Consider the following 17,629-nt stretch of genomic DNA (forward strand, 5'->3'; position numbering starts at 1 on the left):
CTAGGAAGATGTTAGCTCAGAGGCACAGAGCTACGCCTATGAAGCGCGCAGGGCCGGCCAAGGGGAAGGAAAGGGGAGGCCGGAGAAAAATCACAGGGAAGAACTAGAGGGAGCCGGGCCCAGAAGCTCAGGGCGAGGCCGAGGCAGCTGACGCTGCTTTAGCTCCTGCTCCGGGCTGGAGCTGCCAGGGCTGCCGCCGCCGCCTCCTTCAGGCGGGCGCAGGCGAGCGGGCGGGCGGAGTGGGGGACTCTCCGGGCGCTGACATTTGCAGGCTGCCCTCCTGATTGGTCCCCTCGCCGAGCTGCTCACGGGTTCATTCAACTGTTAAGCACCTCCCCGTCTCTCTAAAGGACATTATAATGCAAGAAGCCCCCTTTTTACCCACAAACCGAATTTTCTTTCATTTAGGTGATCTATATATATATATCTATATCGTATAGCTTATAGCTTATATCTATTTTAAATAACTTAAAGCCGCTAAAATTTGGGGGGGAACAGCTTTCGCCCTGGAGCGGTGCGCGATGCTGTCTCACGCCGACCTCCTGGACGCCAGGCTAGGTGAGTGCGCGCCTCTCGCCCGGGCAGCCAGGAGAAGCTGGGGCAGGAAATTGTCAATTTGTTCCTTATTTTACCTTAATGCGACCTAAATGGACTAATTTCTTTAAAAGTAATTGTGCTGCATTAAAGTTTAATTTGATTTAACATCGCCTTTTAAAAAAATCTATGGAATATGTAGATCCAAGAAAGGAGTTGGGAAATGTTGTTACTTTTTGTTTTTCTTATTTTTCTCTTCCCCCCTCCCCCGCCTTTTTTTTTTTTTTTTTTTTTTTGAAAGGCGATATACCCCGTGATAATTTGTTAGGAGGTGTTTCTCTTTTTTTCCTCTCCTGTTTGTTTTGATTTGGGATTTCTTTCTCCTTCCCTCCCCCCGTTTCTCTCTCCCCACCACCTTCTTCTCTCCTCCTTTTCTAAGTGTGGTGTAATTTGTAAAAAATCTGGCATAAAGGAGAAGCTGCTGCTATCAAGGCGGATTTGCTAAGTGTGCTGGTTGAGAAGGAGAGAAGCCAAATTCAACCTCACAGTCATCCCCCCCCCCCTTCTGCAAGGGACTCGGCGTTGCCAATGGCTGTGAGGAATGCGCCTTTTATTTCTCTGGAAAGAAAAGTTGAAATATCTAAAGTTTGATTCCCGGTTGTCCATAGAGTTCACTCGAGTTTCCTTAATGCTATCTGGGTTGCTGGGCTCTGGGTTTCCGGATTGGGAATCTTTGGTGATGGATGTGACTCCATTTTCCAAACACTTTCTCTGATTTGAGGGGGGAGGCGGAGCTGATTTGGGTTGATTTCGGGGGGTGGAAAGCTTGGAGGCTTATTCATCTTCCGAAAGTAAGAGGGAATCGGCTGAGGGCCGGAGGTAGAGTTCGTCAGGCTGCCGAAGCGCAGGTGCCGCAGCAACCGAGGAATTGTCTAATTTACTTTCTGCCCCCCGCACCCCTGTGTCCTAAGATTTGCTCTCGATTTCCTGGGGCGCCTGGGGTACGGTTTATGGAAGGGATTCAGAGGCATGTTTTATTGCCGGGACTGGGAGTGTTTTATTGCGGGAGAGACGAAAGCTTGTGCTGTTTACTACGGGAGCCGGCTGCGGAGAGGGCAAGGGGCCGGGAGATGTTATTCCAACCCGGCTGTCCAAATTCTGGGGAACCCAGCTGAATACCCTGGGAGTTTCTTCCTTAGGACAAGCGTGGGTGCGGAGGGGGCCGAGGACGGGTTGAAGTAAGGCTGCGCGGGGAAGACAGCCCCTCCTGGCATCGCCAAGTAAGTAGTGACCGCGATCCCCTTGCCTCCTCAGGTATGAAAGATGCCGCCGAGCTTCTGGGCCACCGGGAGGCGGTGAAGTGTAGGCTGGGCGTGGGGGGCTCCGACCCCGGGGGCCATCCGGGGGACCTGGCGCCCAACTCTGACCCAGTGGAGGGAGCCACTCTGCTGCCCGGGGAGGACATCACCACAGTGGGCTCTACTCCGGCCTCGCTGGCGGTGAGCGCCAAAGACCCGGACAAGCAGCCCGGGCCCCAGGGCGGCCCGAACCCCAGCCAAGCCGGCCAGCAGCAGGGCCAACAGAAGCAGAAGCGCCACCGGACGCGCTTCACCCCCGCACAGCTCAACGAGTTGGAGAGGAGCTTCGCCAAGACTCACTACCCCGACATCTTTATGCGTGAGGAGCTGGCACTGCGTATCGGGCTGACCGAGTCCCGAGTGCAGGTACGAGGGGCTTGGGCTCTGGGACAGAAGGCAAGGACCGGGCGGGAGGATTTGGGCAAAGGGAGCAGGGTCTTCCCTTCCCTTGTCGAGATCCTGGGCTGCGTTCACGCTGCCTGTGCGTTCCTGTGTCGAGTTATCTCCTTCTCTACCCGGAAACTGGTCCCCATCGCCATCCCCCAATGGACACTCAAGGCCCGTCTCCTGCCAGTGTAGCGACATCCTGGAAGAAGGTCCTCAAAATCGAAGCCCGGCGTTGTCGGGCTACAGGGTTCGCCTCCTCCTCCCGAGAAGGCAACCTCAGCGCCCCCCGGGCGGCCCAGCCGAGTTCGCACCTCAACTCCTGCTCGCATTATTAACAAGTATTATCCCCTAATGAGTTTGTGTTAAGCGTTTGGATAAAAGGAGGAATGCAACAATTATACAGAAAACAAGAGAAAAGAGCAAATAAGGCGAATGGGCGCCTTTTAAAAAAGTGCTACACCCAGGTTTCACGGCGTGGCTTTATTATCTTAAGTATCACCCTCTCTCTTGCACTCCGGCGAAATATTCCTAGCTTTGATGTTTGCAAGGGGTTTGAACTTTCGTAGTCTACCAGTGCGCTGGGGGGCAGCTGACGAGATTCCCACAGCCGGTGAGCCCCGTTTTGTTTTGGAGTCCTCTAAGGAAGCTGGGGTGGGGGAGGGAGAATTAAGGCTTTCTGTTGTGGATATCCTGTCTGAAGGAGGGGCATTCAGAACGGGAAAGGTTGGACAGGTAGTAGAGGAAATAATTGCTGACCCCTTATTCTCCTCCAACCACTCTCCAAGCTGTAAATTATATATAACCTAGAAAATCACACCTATAGCTTTTCCGAAAATCGGTGAATAAAAGCATAAGGCTAGTGAATCCCAGTTTTTTTTTGTTTGTTTGTTTGTTTGTTTTTTGCTTTTTAAAAGAATGAAGACATATCAAATATTTTATGGACAGGTGCCTGGAGGTGAAATTCCAAGCGCCGGTACTTACTCTTGAGCTATCCAGGGTGCTGAAAAATCTTCCTTTGCCGTCTTGGACGGTGGTATCTTCTGTACGATATCCTGGGTGTCATCAACCTAGTCAATTTGTTAAACCAGTGCTACCTACTTTTATAAAATTAACTTTGAGATCTTAGTTACTTTACATTTGATCTAAGAAGCAATGAGAACGTCCGTAATCACAGAGTTGAATATTTCTGTCTCCTTTCGGCATTTTAAAGATAGTCTAAACTGAAAAAATAGCTCATGCTTCTAGTCTAATAGCAAATGAATATCATTGGGGATTTAAAATGGTCAAATTAATAAAGTAATACTGATTAACATAATGATTAGCATTTTTATTCAATATACGTCTGGGTGGTTTTGCTAGTGAAAGGCCTAGACCACGGTCTTTTAAAACTACACACCGAAAGAGTACTAATTGCATAACTGTAAACATGTATTAGTAATGCTCTTCAAAATTTTTATTTTTCACCTTTTAAAAAATATCTGAAGTTGAGTTTGAACCTTTACATAAATACACAATTTCAATACTTCCATCAACACTGATGACAGTGCTTGCTTGTAGATTCAATCTTGCAGGTTAGAAATTCATAAATTTGGGGGTGTTGTCCCTTAAGAGAAAGATTATCTATTAATTCTTTATTTAAAGAGTAAAATGCTGTGTCTAAACCTAGATATACTGGCAATTAGTTTAAATTAAAATAGAACTTAGAATCACAAGTAAAATATAATTGAACAACTGATTTTATGAAAAAAGAAAACGAGGTCTATTAAACTTTATTAGGTCTTCCAAAGGTTAATGACAGTTATTCTTTTAACAGAAAAAGTTGTAAATGAAATAAAATATAAGCTATGTGACAGAAACAGTTATTTTCAAAAAGTACACAAAAGAACGCGCGAGAAGAAAGAGACAAAGTACTCTAATTGTTCCAGCATAATGTTCAAGCAAAGATAATAGCTTGAGCCTGCTGATAGACACAATTTAATAGAATGACAATTTCAATATTTTTTAAAATAATGTTCCATAGTTTAAAAAGTAATCAGATCAACATAACCTTCTTAATTAACTTTTCAAAATGATTAACATTATGTAATGTAATGCAAAAATAATTTATGGAAAATGTATTTACTTCACAATTCACTGTACCATTGCTCCTTGACCAAATTCAAATTAAATAGTAATTGGCTTATGTTCTTATATGATCAGTACTTCATAGTTTTCTTTATAGTTAACAGATTGCCACACATTCTTTTCAGTACGTGGGCCACTGCGCTGATTAAAAATTATCTAAACATTTAATTCATTGTAATTGTATATTTTTAAAGATGCTTTTTGACTCTAGACTAAATTATCCAATATACTTATTTTTATCTTTATTTGGTATATATCACACTTTTAAGTATTTATTAAAGCATCTCTACTCACATGGAGGCCAATTCCATGTCTGATATCGCTCCTCTTTTCTGGCCAGTGTAATAAAACCATTCCTTTTATAGCATGCCATTATTAGAAACCAATTTCAGAATTATTTATAACCTGGAATGGCTTATTAAGCAGCAATGTGAGAATCATGCAAATTATGTGATCAAATGCAATATAATAAGCATAATCATTAGTCTCTAGCATGGATTAATTAACTTTCAATATTTTATTTACATAAAAACCAAATCAGTGAAATAACTTCTGCACAGTCAGGCTTGCCTTTCAATATTTTATATGAACAAAAATAATGTGCTGTAATTCCATTGACCGTATCCCCCAGAATGGCCCTGTCACCTGCCACATCTTAATAGGGGAACAAGCTGAGAGTATTTTCTAGTTTTCTAATGGAATGAGAAATTGCATTTTCTTCCTCTCCCAGCACTATTAAAGTGTAATGAATTCGGCCCAGAGTTCACGGCTGGCTGATCGAAATGAACCTGAGATCTAGGCTTTAATACAGGTCCCCAGATTTCCTCCAAAATCTTCACATTAATCATTTGCTGGATTCCAATGAGATCTTCATAAAGCATTTGCTTCAAGGGGGAAAAAGTAATAGTCTCTCTTTCTCTCCCTCTTTTTTGCTATTTCTCAGTCATTTATAGCTGGGGAATTAAACGGGCTATATATTTTAAAGTACATTTACAGTATGTCTATATTACTGTAACAGCAGATATCATGAAAGTGGATTTTTAGATTCCAACCTCCATTAGATTCTCTCTGTTGTATTAAGCATTTTCCAAGAAGAGCTGCATTTCAAACTGAGTACAAAGTTGGCCCGTGGCTGTGGTTAATATATTTCCTGGAGTTGTCATCCGTGCATTCTAAAAATCTCCCTTAGGTTTTGCCTGCATTTTAATCCGTCATGCTCTAGTTTTCAAGTGGAAACATTCACATTTCAAAAACATATGCATCGTAGCTTGGAACGGAGGTGCTCAGACCCCACGCAGGTTTTTTTTTCCCAATCCCAGTAAGCCATGAAACATAAAAAAAAATTGTAGCCATCATTTGACTACTAACCCTCAAACATAATTGAGCACGATTTTTCGATTATTTCTATAATATGTAGTTCTTTAACAGCTGTTCTTTTCCGCCTGTGCCTGAGCAGATCCTAGATTCAGAAACCATTCTGGTAGTAGCATTTTCGATTGAAATTCTACTGGGCAATCCTCCCCCTCTTTCTTTTTTCTGCTCCTTCCCTCACACTCCCTCCCCTCAAACAAACATTTCGGGATTCACTGGCACTTGCAGGTTGTTAGGAACCGGTCTTGATTTTATAAGACACCTTTCAAAACATAATCCCGGTGCGGCGTGTAAGGTGTGAGAACCGTTTAGTCACAGACACCGTCCCGTCTACCTCCCCCGAGTCCAGCCTTGGGTGGGTGCTGCACAGCGACTTGCGGCCTTAGGTCTTCTCGCTGTGCCTTCCTTTCCTCCTGAGAGATGCTCTCCGCCTAAGACCGCTAACAGCTCAATTGGGTCTCATTGATCCCACTCACCATCTAGAGCCCTGCTGCCTCATTAATCCGTTGTGCCACCAGCTCACGGGCTGCAACTGGGAAGAGACGAGACCTGTTTACCCATCGCCGACACTGGGATGCGCAGCAATCTGCAAAATGGGGTAGAAACCACAGGAAGAAAGTGGTAGGCGACGGCGCAGGCACGGTAGAAAGGCGAGGGCTGGCCCCAAGCTGGGGGAGTATTCTAGACTGCAACACCCTTCACACTGCTAAGCGTAGAGTGCGTCTACGCTTGCCTGGGCATGAACACACCGCTGAACATTGCTGGCTCAGCGAGACCCAGGGCAGGTGTGTCCATACCCCTGATACTTTAGCTTGCAGAGTAAACACTAAATAGGTTAGATTAACGGATGCACAACTTTTTTTTTTTGCCACAGATATGGTGGTCAAATTGCGTTGGCCAAATTCTAAGAGGAAGCTCAGTACCCGGGCTGTGTCCCACATCATTTATATTTAGGCACAGTAAACTCCAGATGACTAGATTTTAAACTGCAAGTCTTCCAGGCAGGCTTGCTGGCAAATTATTATTATTATTATTGTCATTTAAAAAGATCACATTCAAATAGGGGGAGATGGGAGTTATCTTGGATTGGCAGCTTATGTGATATCTTTCAGGCAGAACTCTTCTTCTGTGACGGAGGGTTTGACATGCCTAGGCAAATTTGCCCGACAGGGTCTGTAACTCCTGGGCTACTGTCAAAAAGAAAAAAAAGAATAGGAAGGCTATTTTCATTTGGAGTGTATTTTATCAAACTCATTTCCCTGAAAAAGGACGTTTGGGTTTGTCTGAGCAAAATTAAATTTGATTCGTATATCTCGTGGTGAAATATGACCTCCTTTAATTCGTATTGGTCCGAAAATTTGCTTTTAGTTTATAGATGAAATGGGGGCGACTTGAGGGAATTGGAGGCCTTGTTACTTGGGACCCTTAGTAAGTTTCTGAAAGGAATAGACTTTGGCTTGGGGCGGTGGCTCATGCCTGTAATCCTAGCACTTTGGGAGGCCGAGGCGGGTGGATCACGAGGTCAGGAGTTCAAGACCAGCCTGGCCAACATGGTGAAACCCCGTCTCCACTAAAAGTACAAAAATTATCTGGGCATGGTGGCGCGTTTCTGTAATCCTAGCTACTCGGGAGGCTGAGGCAGGAGAATTGCTTCAGCCGGGACCCGGGAAGCGGAGGTTGCAGTGAGCTGAGATCGTGCCACTGCACTCCGGCCTGGGCTACAGAGCGAGACTCCGTCTCAAAAAAATAAATAAATAAAATAAAAAGAATAGGCTTGAAGGCTCTTGGCGCAGCAGGTTCCAGCCACTCGTACAGCCCAGACGAAGAAGTCCGTAGAGTGGTTTGGGAATGAGGCACGGAGAGTTGTGGCAGTAGCACCAAGCAATATGGGAGGAATCGGAAGTCATGGTGGTGACCCAAACAACACTGTAGCTCAGTGGCCTTCACTTTCCCACGCAGATCACTGTATTAACCTCTCCGCTCTCTCAACCGTGGCGTTAGGGGTTTTCCTTTGTCTTTCGATTTTGAAACTATGTCATCCACAGCCCGTCATCAATTTCCAAATTTCCAGCGTTTCTGAAAATTCTATAGCCCATCAGTGTTATAAGGCATGCTATTAAGCCACATGGGTACACATGTTTATCTTCATTTGTACACCTGTGGGTCGAGCTTTGACACATGCCTGACTGCAGACCTGTGAATCTGTGCAGTGCACAGAATGTGCAGGGGCGTGGTGAAGACTGCACACGTTTGGTGTGTGTGCACAGTGCGTAAACGCTCCGGGGCACGAGCTCTTAGGAGCGCAGGACTCCGCGCTTGGTGGGTGCAGGGGGCGCCAGTTGCCAGGAGTTGGTGGGGAGCCACAGTCTCCGGCTGGGTACGGGGGCTTGTCGGGCCGATGGCACTTGTTCCTCCTGGGGCAGAGCGGCTGTATCCGAGGCGGGTTTCTGGGGCTCAAGCCCCAACTCCCCAGCCGCCGGGCCGGCTAATAGCTCCCTGTCTGTCTCCCGCCCCGCCCGCTCCAGGTCTGGTTCCAGAATCGACGCGCCAAGTGGAAGAAGCGCAAGAAGACGACCAACGTGTTCCGCGCGCCCGGCACACTGCTGCCCACGCCAGGCCTGCCTCAGTTCCCGTCGGCTGCCGCCGCCGCTGCCGCGGCCATGGGCGACAGCCTGTGCTCTTTCCACGCCAACGACACCCGCTGGGCGGCGGCCGCCATGCCGGGCGTGTCACAGCTGCCTCTGCCGCCGGCGCTGGGCAGGCAGCAGGCCATGGCGCAGTCGCTGTCCCAGTGCAGCCTGGCGGCCGGGCCGCCGCCCAACTCCATGGGCCTGTCCAACAGTCTGGCGGGTTCCAACGGCGCAGGGCTGCAGTCGCACCTCTACCAGCCCGCCTTCCCCGGCATGGTGCCCGCCTCCCTCCCCGGCCCCAGCAACGTCTCCGGTTCGCCCCAGCTCTGCAGCTCCCCGGACAGCAGCGACGTGTGGCGGGGCACCAGCATCGCCTCCCTCCGCCGCAAGGCGCTAGAGCACACAGTCTCTATGAGCTTCACTTAATGCAGCCGCGCCCCGGCCCGCTCCGCCCCCAGCACCGCCCACGGGGCCGCCCCTAGGCCCTTCCGGCGCGCACCCGAACCCCGGCGCCCTGCCCCGTCCCGCCCCGACCTTCGCCCTGTCTCGTTTCGTCCTCGCCTCTCTCCTCCACTCGCTCGGGCTCACCCCAAGCCCCAGCCCGCGAGGCCTCCCCTCCGCCTGATTTCGATCGCCCGCGGTCCCCCGTCTCCCGGCCGCCCCTCTTCCCTTCCCACCCAGCTGTGCCCCCGGCCGGGTCTCCAGCGCCTCAGCCCACCCTTCCCGCCACCCCGGCCTCCCTGCTCGCGCTGGCCGTGCTCGCACCCTCCTCCCGGCCTTCTGACTGGCGGCGTTCCCACCCACACCTTCGACGCAACGCCTACGACCCCCCTCGCCCTCCGCCTCCCCTCCGGTCCCCTCTTTCCCGACACTTCGCGCCCCTCCTCCCGCGCCCGGCAAAAAGCATCCTTCCCGCCATTTTACGTACCAGGGAGTCGACTCAGGATCTGAAATCAGACACCAATGGACTGGTTTGTGGGCAGAAACACACACACTCGCACTCTCGCTCACGCTCAGACGCTACACACGCGCGCGCACAGACACGGTGCACCTAGGTCACACACGGACGTGTTCAAGGGACAGCACAATGTTAGGGATTTTTGTCTTAAGGGAGGACAAGCATCTGCTACCAACCGCCTCATCTGAGGGCCCAACTGATATAATTTGATTTATCCTTGTACTCTCCGAGCTCCTGTCTTTCTTTCCTCTCCCACCACGCTACCCTTGCCCAGTCCACCCAGTCACATCCGTGCAGCCCTGTCTTGGCTTGCAAGATAACGCTTTTATGTTTATTTTATCTTATTTTCATTTTCTTAAGCACAACTGTGTGAGGGTGTAGAAGAGAAGGCTTCTCAGGAGGAACGTGACAGTGGATTGGGTGGCTGGAGTAGACTAAAGCAGTCATGTGACGAGGAAGAGGTGATCTGACCCATTTTGATAAGTCTTTATAAGAAAGAATAAAATAAACGTGCAAGCAAAATTTTCTTTTGTAAAAGCAAAAGCCACATCTCTTTTCTGGATCCTTCAGGACCGGGGTTTGTTTGCTTCCTTTTCCGTTTCTCTCTTCTCGCTGCTCTGTGCCCTTGGTTGTTTTGTGGTGGTCCTGTCGTCCCTCGTGCCCCTCGGCCACCTGCTGGCAGCCGATGGGGGCACTCGGACATCTACAACCCTGCAACTTTGTACAGAGAAACACAATCAGCTCTTTCTGCATGTGCTGGTCAAATCCAAACCCAGAGAACAGAAGCGCTTTCTAAGAATGAACAAACATGTGAAATAGGATGTTTTGTGTAGATAAAGCATTATTGTTACATACTGGTCAATTTGTGATATGTTTTAACTTAATGTCTGTGCTTATTTATGGAATTCGGTTTTCTTAATAAATGTTTGAGCTAATATAAAGCATATTATTTGACTTTTCCGGACAAGTTTATATCAAGTTAAATGTAAATGGATAAAATAAAATCATTTTCAGTATGTGATATAGAAAATGATGGGTTTTGGTGTGACCTTGAACGGCCGGAGGGGTCTCGTGGGAGGAGGGGAGGGGCCAGTCTTGGGAATGGTTATATTCGCGGCAGTTGGGATGCGTGGGCCCTTCACCCTGCAGTGAGCTTGGGTTCGGTTTCTGGGCTGCACGGTGAGGTCTCCGCGACGGGGCGGCGTGCTGGGGCGCCGCGAACACCCCACGCAAGCTCTGAGCCTCCCGAGGTTTCCCGGCCAACCCAGGTTTCCGAGGCCCAGGTGGGACTCCGAGCGTCGCTGTCGGCGCGAATCGCAGGGCGCGAGAGTTCCTCAGATGAACGGCGTCCCTGGGGCAGTGGCGCGGAGGGCGCCCCTCGCGGGCTGCGTGCGCATGATGGGGAGGCCGTGGGTGGGAGGGGACCACAATTCGCACCCTCGGCCTTCGGAGCCTGGAGTTCTCGCTCTCCGGCGCCGCCCCAGCCGTGTCTGGCCCCAGGAACGCGGTGGAAGCGAGGCCGCGGCTCTTGCTTCCTCCGGGGCCTAGGCCTCTTTGGGGCCTTCCCTAAGGCCACGGCGCCCCTTCATGTCCCCAGACCCGGGATCCGCTTCAGATACCCGGGGCCTCCCAAGTAAGGGGCAAACGCGCTTCTCCAGAAGAGGCGTGTCCGGGACGACCAGCGCCTACCAGGGCTCCCCCAAACCCGGGGCTGCTCTGGTTTCCTCTCAGGGTCCCTGCTGGCTGCGTACTAACCTCGACTTCAGCCACGTGCTCAAGGGACTGCCCCAAAGGAGTAGGAAAAAAATGCCGTTTCTTCGGTCGGCCGAGGGGAAGGTTGCGGTGTGTTTTAAACTTGGAGGCAAATCGATATCACAGGCTTCCTTGGGAAGGCTAACCGAAATCAATCTTGTGGTTTGAAATTTAATGGTCATTATAGGCATTGAGAGGGCACCCCTTTTCCCACGGGAAGACTTCTCATTTGGTTGCCTCAGAGTGTAAACCCTAAAAAACACCCTCCTGCTAAAATACAATACAGCTGGGCTACATGTGAATTTGAGGAGCTGTTGTAATCGTTACTCAACTAAGAGAACACAATGGAATCTCCTCAGAGAGGAGAACAAAAAGCTATGATTTTTAATGATAAAGTAAATCTGTTCATGTTACCTTAGGAATTTTAATTAGAGGTAAACTGGTGGGTGGGTTCACAGAATATTTCAGTTATACACTTTCCTAAAGATTGTTTTTAGTACATTAAAATATTAAAGAAGAGAAAACATGCTCATTTTGAATTTCATACAATAATGGAACATTTCTGTATTTGAGAAGTCATCCAAGAATTTAGCAGCACACAACCACCAAATTTCTAAAATATGAGTTAATGAAAAATACTTTTCCTTGTTTTTACATTTCATCATATTCTCGCTTGTTTTATGTTGGTGCTCCTTTTAAAAAAAAATTGAAATCGTGGATACTGTAATCTCAAGTCACATTTAAGAGATCGGTACAAATTATGGATTGCTTCACCAGTGCTCATGGAATGTTGTTTACAAGGATGCTAATTTTACAGCTTTTTATGCTGCTATAAAGCATAACTTTATGATGTAGGAATGCAATAAAGGATGCTAAATGGAATCTTTAAAAATTGTATTTCTCAAAGGCAAGGGAAATGGGATCTTTCATTGGAAAAAGATGGGCCAACTCAGAACACTGATGAGAAGTTGCAAATCAACTCAAGTGATAGATGCTTTCAAAGATACTTATATTTCATAATGTAGTGGTTATTTATCAATATTATAATAAAGTGTACAGAGTTTTTCACTTGACCTGACTCTGGGCTAATATTTGTTTCTATAGCAATAGATTTTTGTATTAAGAATCCTGAACATTTTAAAGTCATATATGCCATTAGGTTAAGGGAAGGCAAGCAGGCCTGAATTGTTAAGGTTGACGGTTTAGCAAAGATAAAAAGAGGAGAATAAGAACCTCAATCACAAGCCTGAAAGATTTCTGCTTTTTGAAGGAGAAAAATCTAACAACAGAATAATGCTTCATATAATTTTTTTACTCATCATTAACAGCAATTCTGACTCAAAATTGTTAAAGATCTAATAATAATTAAGTAAATTTAATAAGGGAATAAAGACAATAATGTTGAATAGTATCAGAACACAAAGTAGATAAGTACAACATGCTAGATATCCTGCCTCTAATAATTGTACTTTTTGCTGAGTAGCCTGTTTGGTATTGAATACTGACACCACATGCTAGCTGGAAACAATCCATTATGATGTAACCATATGATTGATTTATTTTAATATACAAGTTCATCCTTGTATCTTTATTTTTTCCTCAGTATTGGTACTAAATATCATACATGCCATACAAGTGATGGTATAGTAATGATGTTGCACTTAGATTACCTTTTGTTGATGGTGGAGGAAATATGATATGGGAATGCAACCTGCTGAAGATGATGTTAGATACTGAATACAAAACAGCATGCAGAGCAGTTTGGGTAAATCAAGGTAGATGTGCATATAGACATGCAGAGGAAATAAAGAGGAAATTCTAACTTTAGGACAATTTATGTTTGGTGCCCCCAATGACAGCTTTTCCCAAAAATGAAAATGTGTTTTTAATTTATATTGTGGACCTTACATTTAAATTTTTAGGATAAAGAAAAAACTTAGCCCACAAATATGTGTATTCTAGTAATGGCAGTAGTTAACCTGTCAGTTGAAATAATGTAACCTTCCTTTTCTCCTTTTCGTGACATAAAGATAATCTCATCTGAGGGCATTTATGTGAAGAAATAACAGCATGGCATGGTGAAACCACTGGCTCATTAATCCTGGCATCTACTTCCTACAGGGTTCCTTGATTAGTTAGATTCATTCACTGGGCATTTCAGACTTTTTGATTTGTCACCATTGGCTAGGTTCACTGAGTTCAGGCTAAATTGAGCCAGAAGCAATGTTTATTAGTAATTTTGTAGTACAGGCTACCCTAATAATTCAGCCCAAATATCTCATCTGAAAAATATCCATTCACCCTCACTTCTAATGTGGGTTGCAGCTGTGTTCACAGGGAATTGAAAGAACATAAGTGATTGGGCATGTATTTTCTAAATTATTAATATGATGGCTAATAGCTGTAAACCCATCTTCGTATCCAATGCAGACATTATGACTTATTTTAAAAATGAAAGTGGCAACAAAGAGGGGCACCCCCTGCCCGGCTTTCTGCTAAGTCTCCTGAGCGCAGAGCTTTTGGTATAGGAACCATGGCCGATTTAGCATGTGGCCATTACAGAGAGACACAGAACAATGCCTTTGGCTTTTTCTAACGTGTACACTATCAAAACAAGGCTTGGATTTAGAAGACTTACTAAAACGTGCCATTAAGGAGTTCTGGGTATGAGCTGTGTACAGAGTTTTTCACTTGACCTGACAAAAGAGAGCCATCTTTTGATTTTGGTGATGGCATACATGCCATACAAATGATGGCATGGGGACCACAGTTCACACCCTCGGCCTTCCGAGCCCTGCACTCATAAGTTGTTTGTCTTTAAGCAGGCATAATTAGTTGTTATTACCGTTAAGCTGCATCTTCAATCCACATGATCAAATATCCCATATATCTCAGTTTCCATCTTCGGACCCATTTTATTTGAGTTACACTTGTTGCAGTTGCTCACACTGCCACAATCCCTCTCAATTCTGTGTTGAAGTAATTCACAAGTACCAGGAAATATATAATTAACCCACATGACATATATAGTATATGTTCTTTGCATCTTTCACTGAACTGTCGTAAGGCTTTATATACTTTTGTTCCTAGTCTTTATTGAATCTATTAAAGATAAACTCAAGGTCAGATTAAGAACTGTAGATGCTTTTTAACACGGAAAAGATTATAGGTGATTTTTATGAAATTAAAAATAAAAATATTAAATTATAAAACAAAACATAGATATACTGAAATTAAAATAAGTTCTTTTTAGATTTGCTAATTGCACAATTCTGAATGAGTTAAGTGAAGCTGAACTGGTCTCTCTTTTTGCTACCCTTGCTTTATTAATTATCTTAGTCTATTATCTTAATGCTTAGGTACTCCAACATTGATTTCAAAAATAACATTTTTAGAGAGTGTTATTTCATTACTTTCCCTCCAGTACCTTACATTTGAACTCCATTTTTTAGTTGACACAGCTCATTATCTCATTTAAATCATGGCACCATTATGAAGTAGATATTTTAACCCTTGTTGCATAGAGGAAGAAATTGAGAGTCATGAAGGCTAAGTAACTTGCCAAAGGTCACATCCCTAGTAAGTGGCAGAGATCATTCTTTAAGTTACATTTTCAGGTTATTAAGCATTACCATTGTGTTTGTAACATATAGACATTTCCCTTACTTTTAAAATATTTTCAGGGAATAAAACTAAATATCTGTACTTAGAAATTTAACAGTCCACCCTTGTAATTTAAACAAGAGATACTTTGATAGGACATGATAACTGCATCAAAATAACACATGGTTTCAAGAGTCTAGAAACACTCCTGTCCTACGGAACCTCACCCTCTTTCCAGAGGTTATTTCAAGATATTTCAGCCACCGAGAAGGCTCTTAATCCTGTGAGAAATCTTTATCAATGAAGTCATCTCCTTGTGACACAAGCTCTGAGCTGAGGTGGCAATAAACTTGTGAAATAGCCCTAGGAGTACTTTGAAGGGGGTGGCATTGTAGATGGACAGGGAAGGAAGAGGATCCTTGGGTCTTTTGTTGCTTTTCTTGTCTGTTCCTGCAAGATTTTACAGGGAGATACTTTGATGTTGCTTCTGTATATTATTAAAAGAATTACCACTCAGCATAAACTGCATGTCCTTATTCTGGCCTCCACATATTAGGAATCCATTGCCAAACATAGATCATAAAATCTTAGCATTTGAAGGGACCTTGAAATCATCTCATTCAAATTTCTTGACCACAGTTGTCCCTTTTTTATTTCTCACCAAGTGGACTTGCGGGCTCTGTTTGAATGCAAGGTAGATGTCTTTTATTGGCCTGCCAGAGTCCTTCCTTTCATTGAGCCTAGTCTGTCTTTTGTCTCCTAGATCTTTCTTCTATAGTGTTACCTCAGGAAGGACTTTCTATCACAGCTCTTACTACTGAAATGATTTTTCTTTTTAGTCTTCTTTTATTAATATCAGTCAGTGTAATACCCCTAGGCTATGCTATGGTACCAGATAAAATTCATCTCTGGCTTAACACAACCAGGGATTTTTTTTTCTTGCTCACACAAATGTCTCTGTGAGTAAAGTGAATCTCTAGGAGAGCTCTTCTTCATGTGGTGACCCAGTGATCCAAGCAGGTTTCATGTTGTGACTTAATCATCCCATTATGGGGTTTCCATGGTCTTTGTGGGAGGAAGAACAAACTAGAAGTTTAAACTCATTCTTTATGCTTTGGTCCAGAAACTTCTACTCATGGTCCAGTGCCTAAGAAATTATTATAAGGCTTCCCCTAATTGCAAGAAGACTGGCAAATGTGGAACACATGAATAGCCAGTGAATAGAACATGTCTTTTCCATAATCTTATTTTCTCGGTGATAAACACTCTTAGTTTTCTCATTTAACATGTTTTTCCTACTTACATATAAGTCAACAATTTTTTTTTGTGCTTGTTGGCAAAGCCTGTAGGTGGGGGTACCAGAGAAATATATAACATCCAAGCTCTTCAGGGAGCTTATCATATAATTGGAGAGATAAGACAAATATATTTTAAAAAGAAAATCATACAAGTCAAGTTATAATGGATTGATCAAGTGCTAAGTACACTGATCTATATCTCAAATGCAATGGAAACTCAGAGAAGCAGGAGATCATTGTGGGTAGAATTCCTGGCCAGGCTTCCTGGAGGAACTGGGTCTTATAGGACAACAAGGTCACCCTTTAGGATTTTATTCTCCACTTTCGTTTTATTCTGTTGGAATTATTTTGACCTTTCCTTGTGGCTATTTTCAGATCTCTAAAGTATGTTTCTTGTGTTTATATATATCCTTACTAAATTCTCCACTAATCTCTTAAATGTGGAGACATTAACCGGATTCAAATCTCTAATGACCAAGGCAAGACATGGTGGGCCACTTGCCAGACTCACTTTAATAGCCATTCATAATCTGATGGAGTGTTTTAGTATCACTGATATTCCCCAAATGGATACATTTAAGCAATGTAATTTCCCAGTATCTAGCATAGACTCTGACACATATTAGGTGCGCAATAGATGCTTATTAAGTTGAATTTAGGTCAGATGTGTTGATGTTAAAGCTCCCAGCTTATTGCACTTGCTATGATCTATTATCATGGTGGGGTAGTTACCAATTAAAAATATGTATCGTAAAGGGCTTACATCATTATTAAGGTAAAAAATAAATCACTCCTGACAAGCAAGATAATGTTTTTATTCCCACAAAAAGAGATCATCCTTGTCCTCTGATGAGCACAGTGCTCACTTGGAGTAAACTAGTCACCCATGGGGAGCTAATTACCTTTTCCAAAGAACTGGGGTACCATGTAATGTCTTCAAAAAGGTAATTTAGTGAATGATGCCCTGTTATCTTGGAAGAGTTAATATGCCACTTTTAGAAACTCCAGTGACTGGATTGTCTCCCACAATGGAGGGAGGAGCACACACTTGCCAGGAAACCAGCTATCTTTGATTTCCCTGTTGGAAGACTTAAGAGCTTCATTTTCATTTTAAACCTAGTGGTTTCTTTGAGAACTGGTTGTATGCCATAAGCCATTTTAGATTTGAAGAGTGATGATGAGAATTTTCTCCTTAGGCAGAAGAACTCCGGAGGAAGACCTTGAGCTTCTGATAGGGGTTGTTTTGGGTTCAGGTTAGGAGAGTATTGCTTCTCAGGGAGGGAGGTTGTTTGTTTTTTAGTTACAGAAGAACAATCCTTGTCCAGTCATGACTCTGCTATATTTGGGGACCCAGAAGAAATGCATGGTTTGGAAAACATAGTTATAGTCCTTGATCAGCCATTACCTGACTGTGTTTTTAGTTCAGTCACTTAGAGGTTGTGCACTTCCATTTCCTCATCTAATATCTGAAGTTATTTCCCAATGCTGACCATTTCTAGTAATGATTAACTCTACATTGCTGACTAGTGTGGGGCAACTCAGTTTATTTTATTTTATTTATTTATTTATTTATTTTGAGACGGAGTCTCACTCTGTCTCCCAGGCTGGAGTGCA

At 44.6% G+C, this 17,629-nt stretch overlaps 1 protein-coding gene across 1 annotated transcript; it reads left to right on the forward strand.

Annotated features, from left to right (window-relative positions):
- Positions 1 to 353: 353 nt before the first annotated feature.
- OTP (orthopedia homeobox) lies at positions 354 to 10,383 on the forward strand. The gene is made up of 3 exons (XM_032155914.2): positions 354 to 558; positions 1,849 to 2,258; positions 8,300 to 10,383. The coding sequence occupies exons 1-3, from the start codon at positions 522 to 524 to the stop codon at positions 8,828 to 8,830; spliced, it is 978 nt and encodes a 325-aa protein (XP_032011805.1). The 5' UTR covers positions 354 to 521; the 3' UTR covers positions 8,831 to 10,383.
- Positions 10,384 to 17,629: the final 7,246 nt, after the last annotated feature.

This window comes from Hylobates moloch, unplaced genomic scaffold (assembly GCF_009828535.3).
Source record: "Hylobates moloch isolate HMO894 unplaced genomic scaffold, HMol_V3 SCAFFOLD_6, whole genome shotgun sequence".
Lineage (NCBI taxonomy): Eukaryota > Metazoa > Chordata > Mammalia > Primates > Hylobatidae > Hylobates > Hylobates moloch.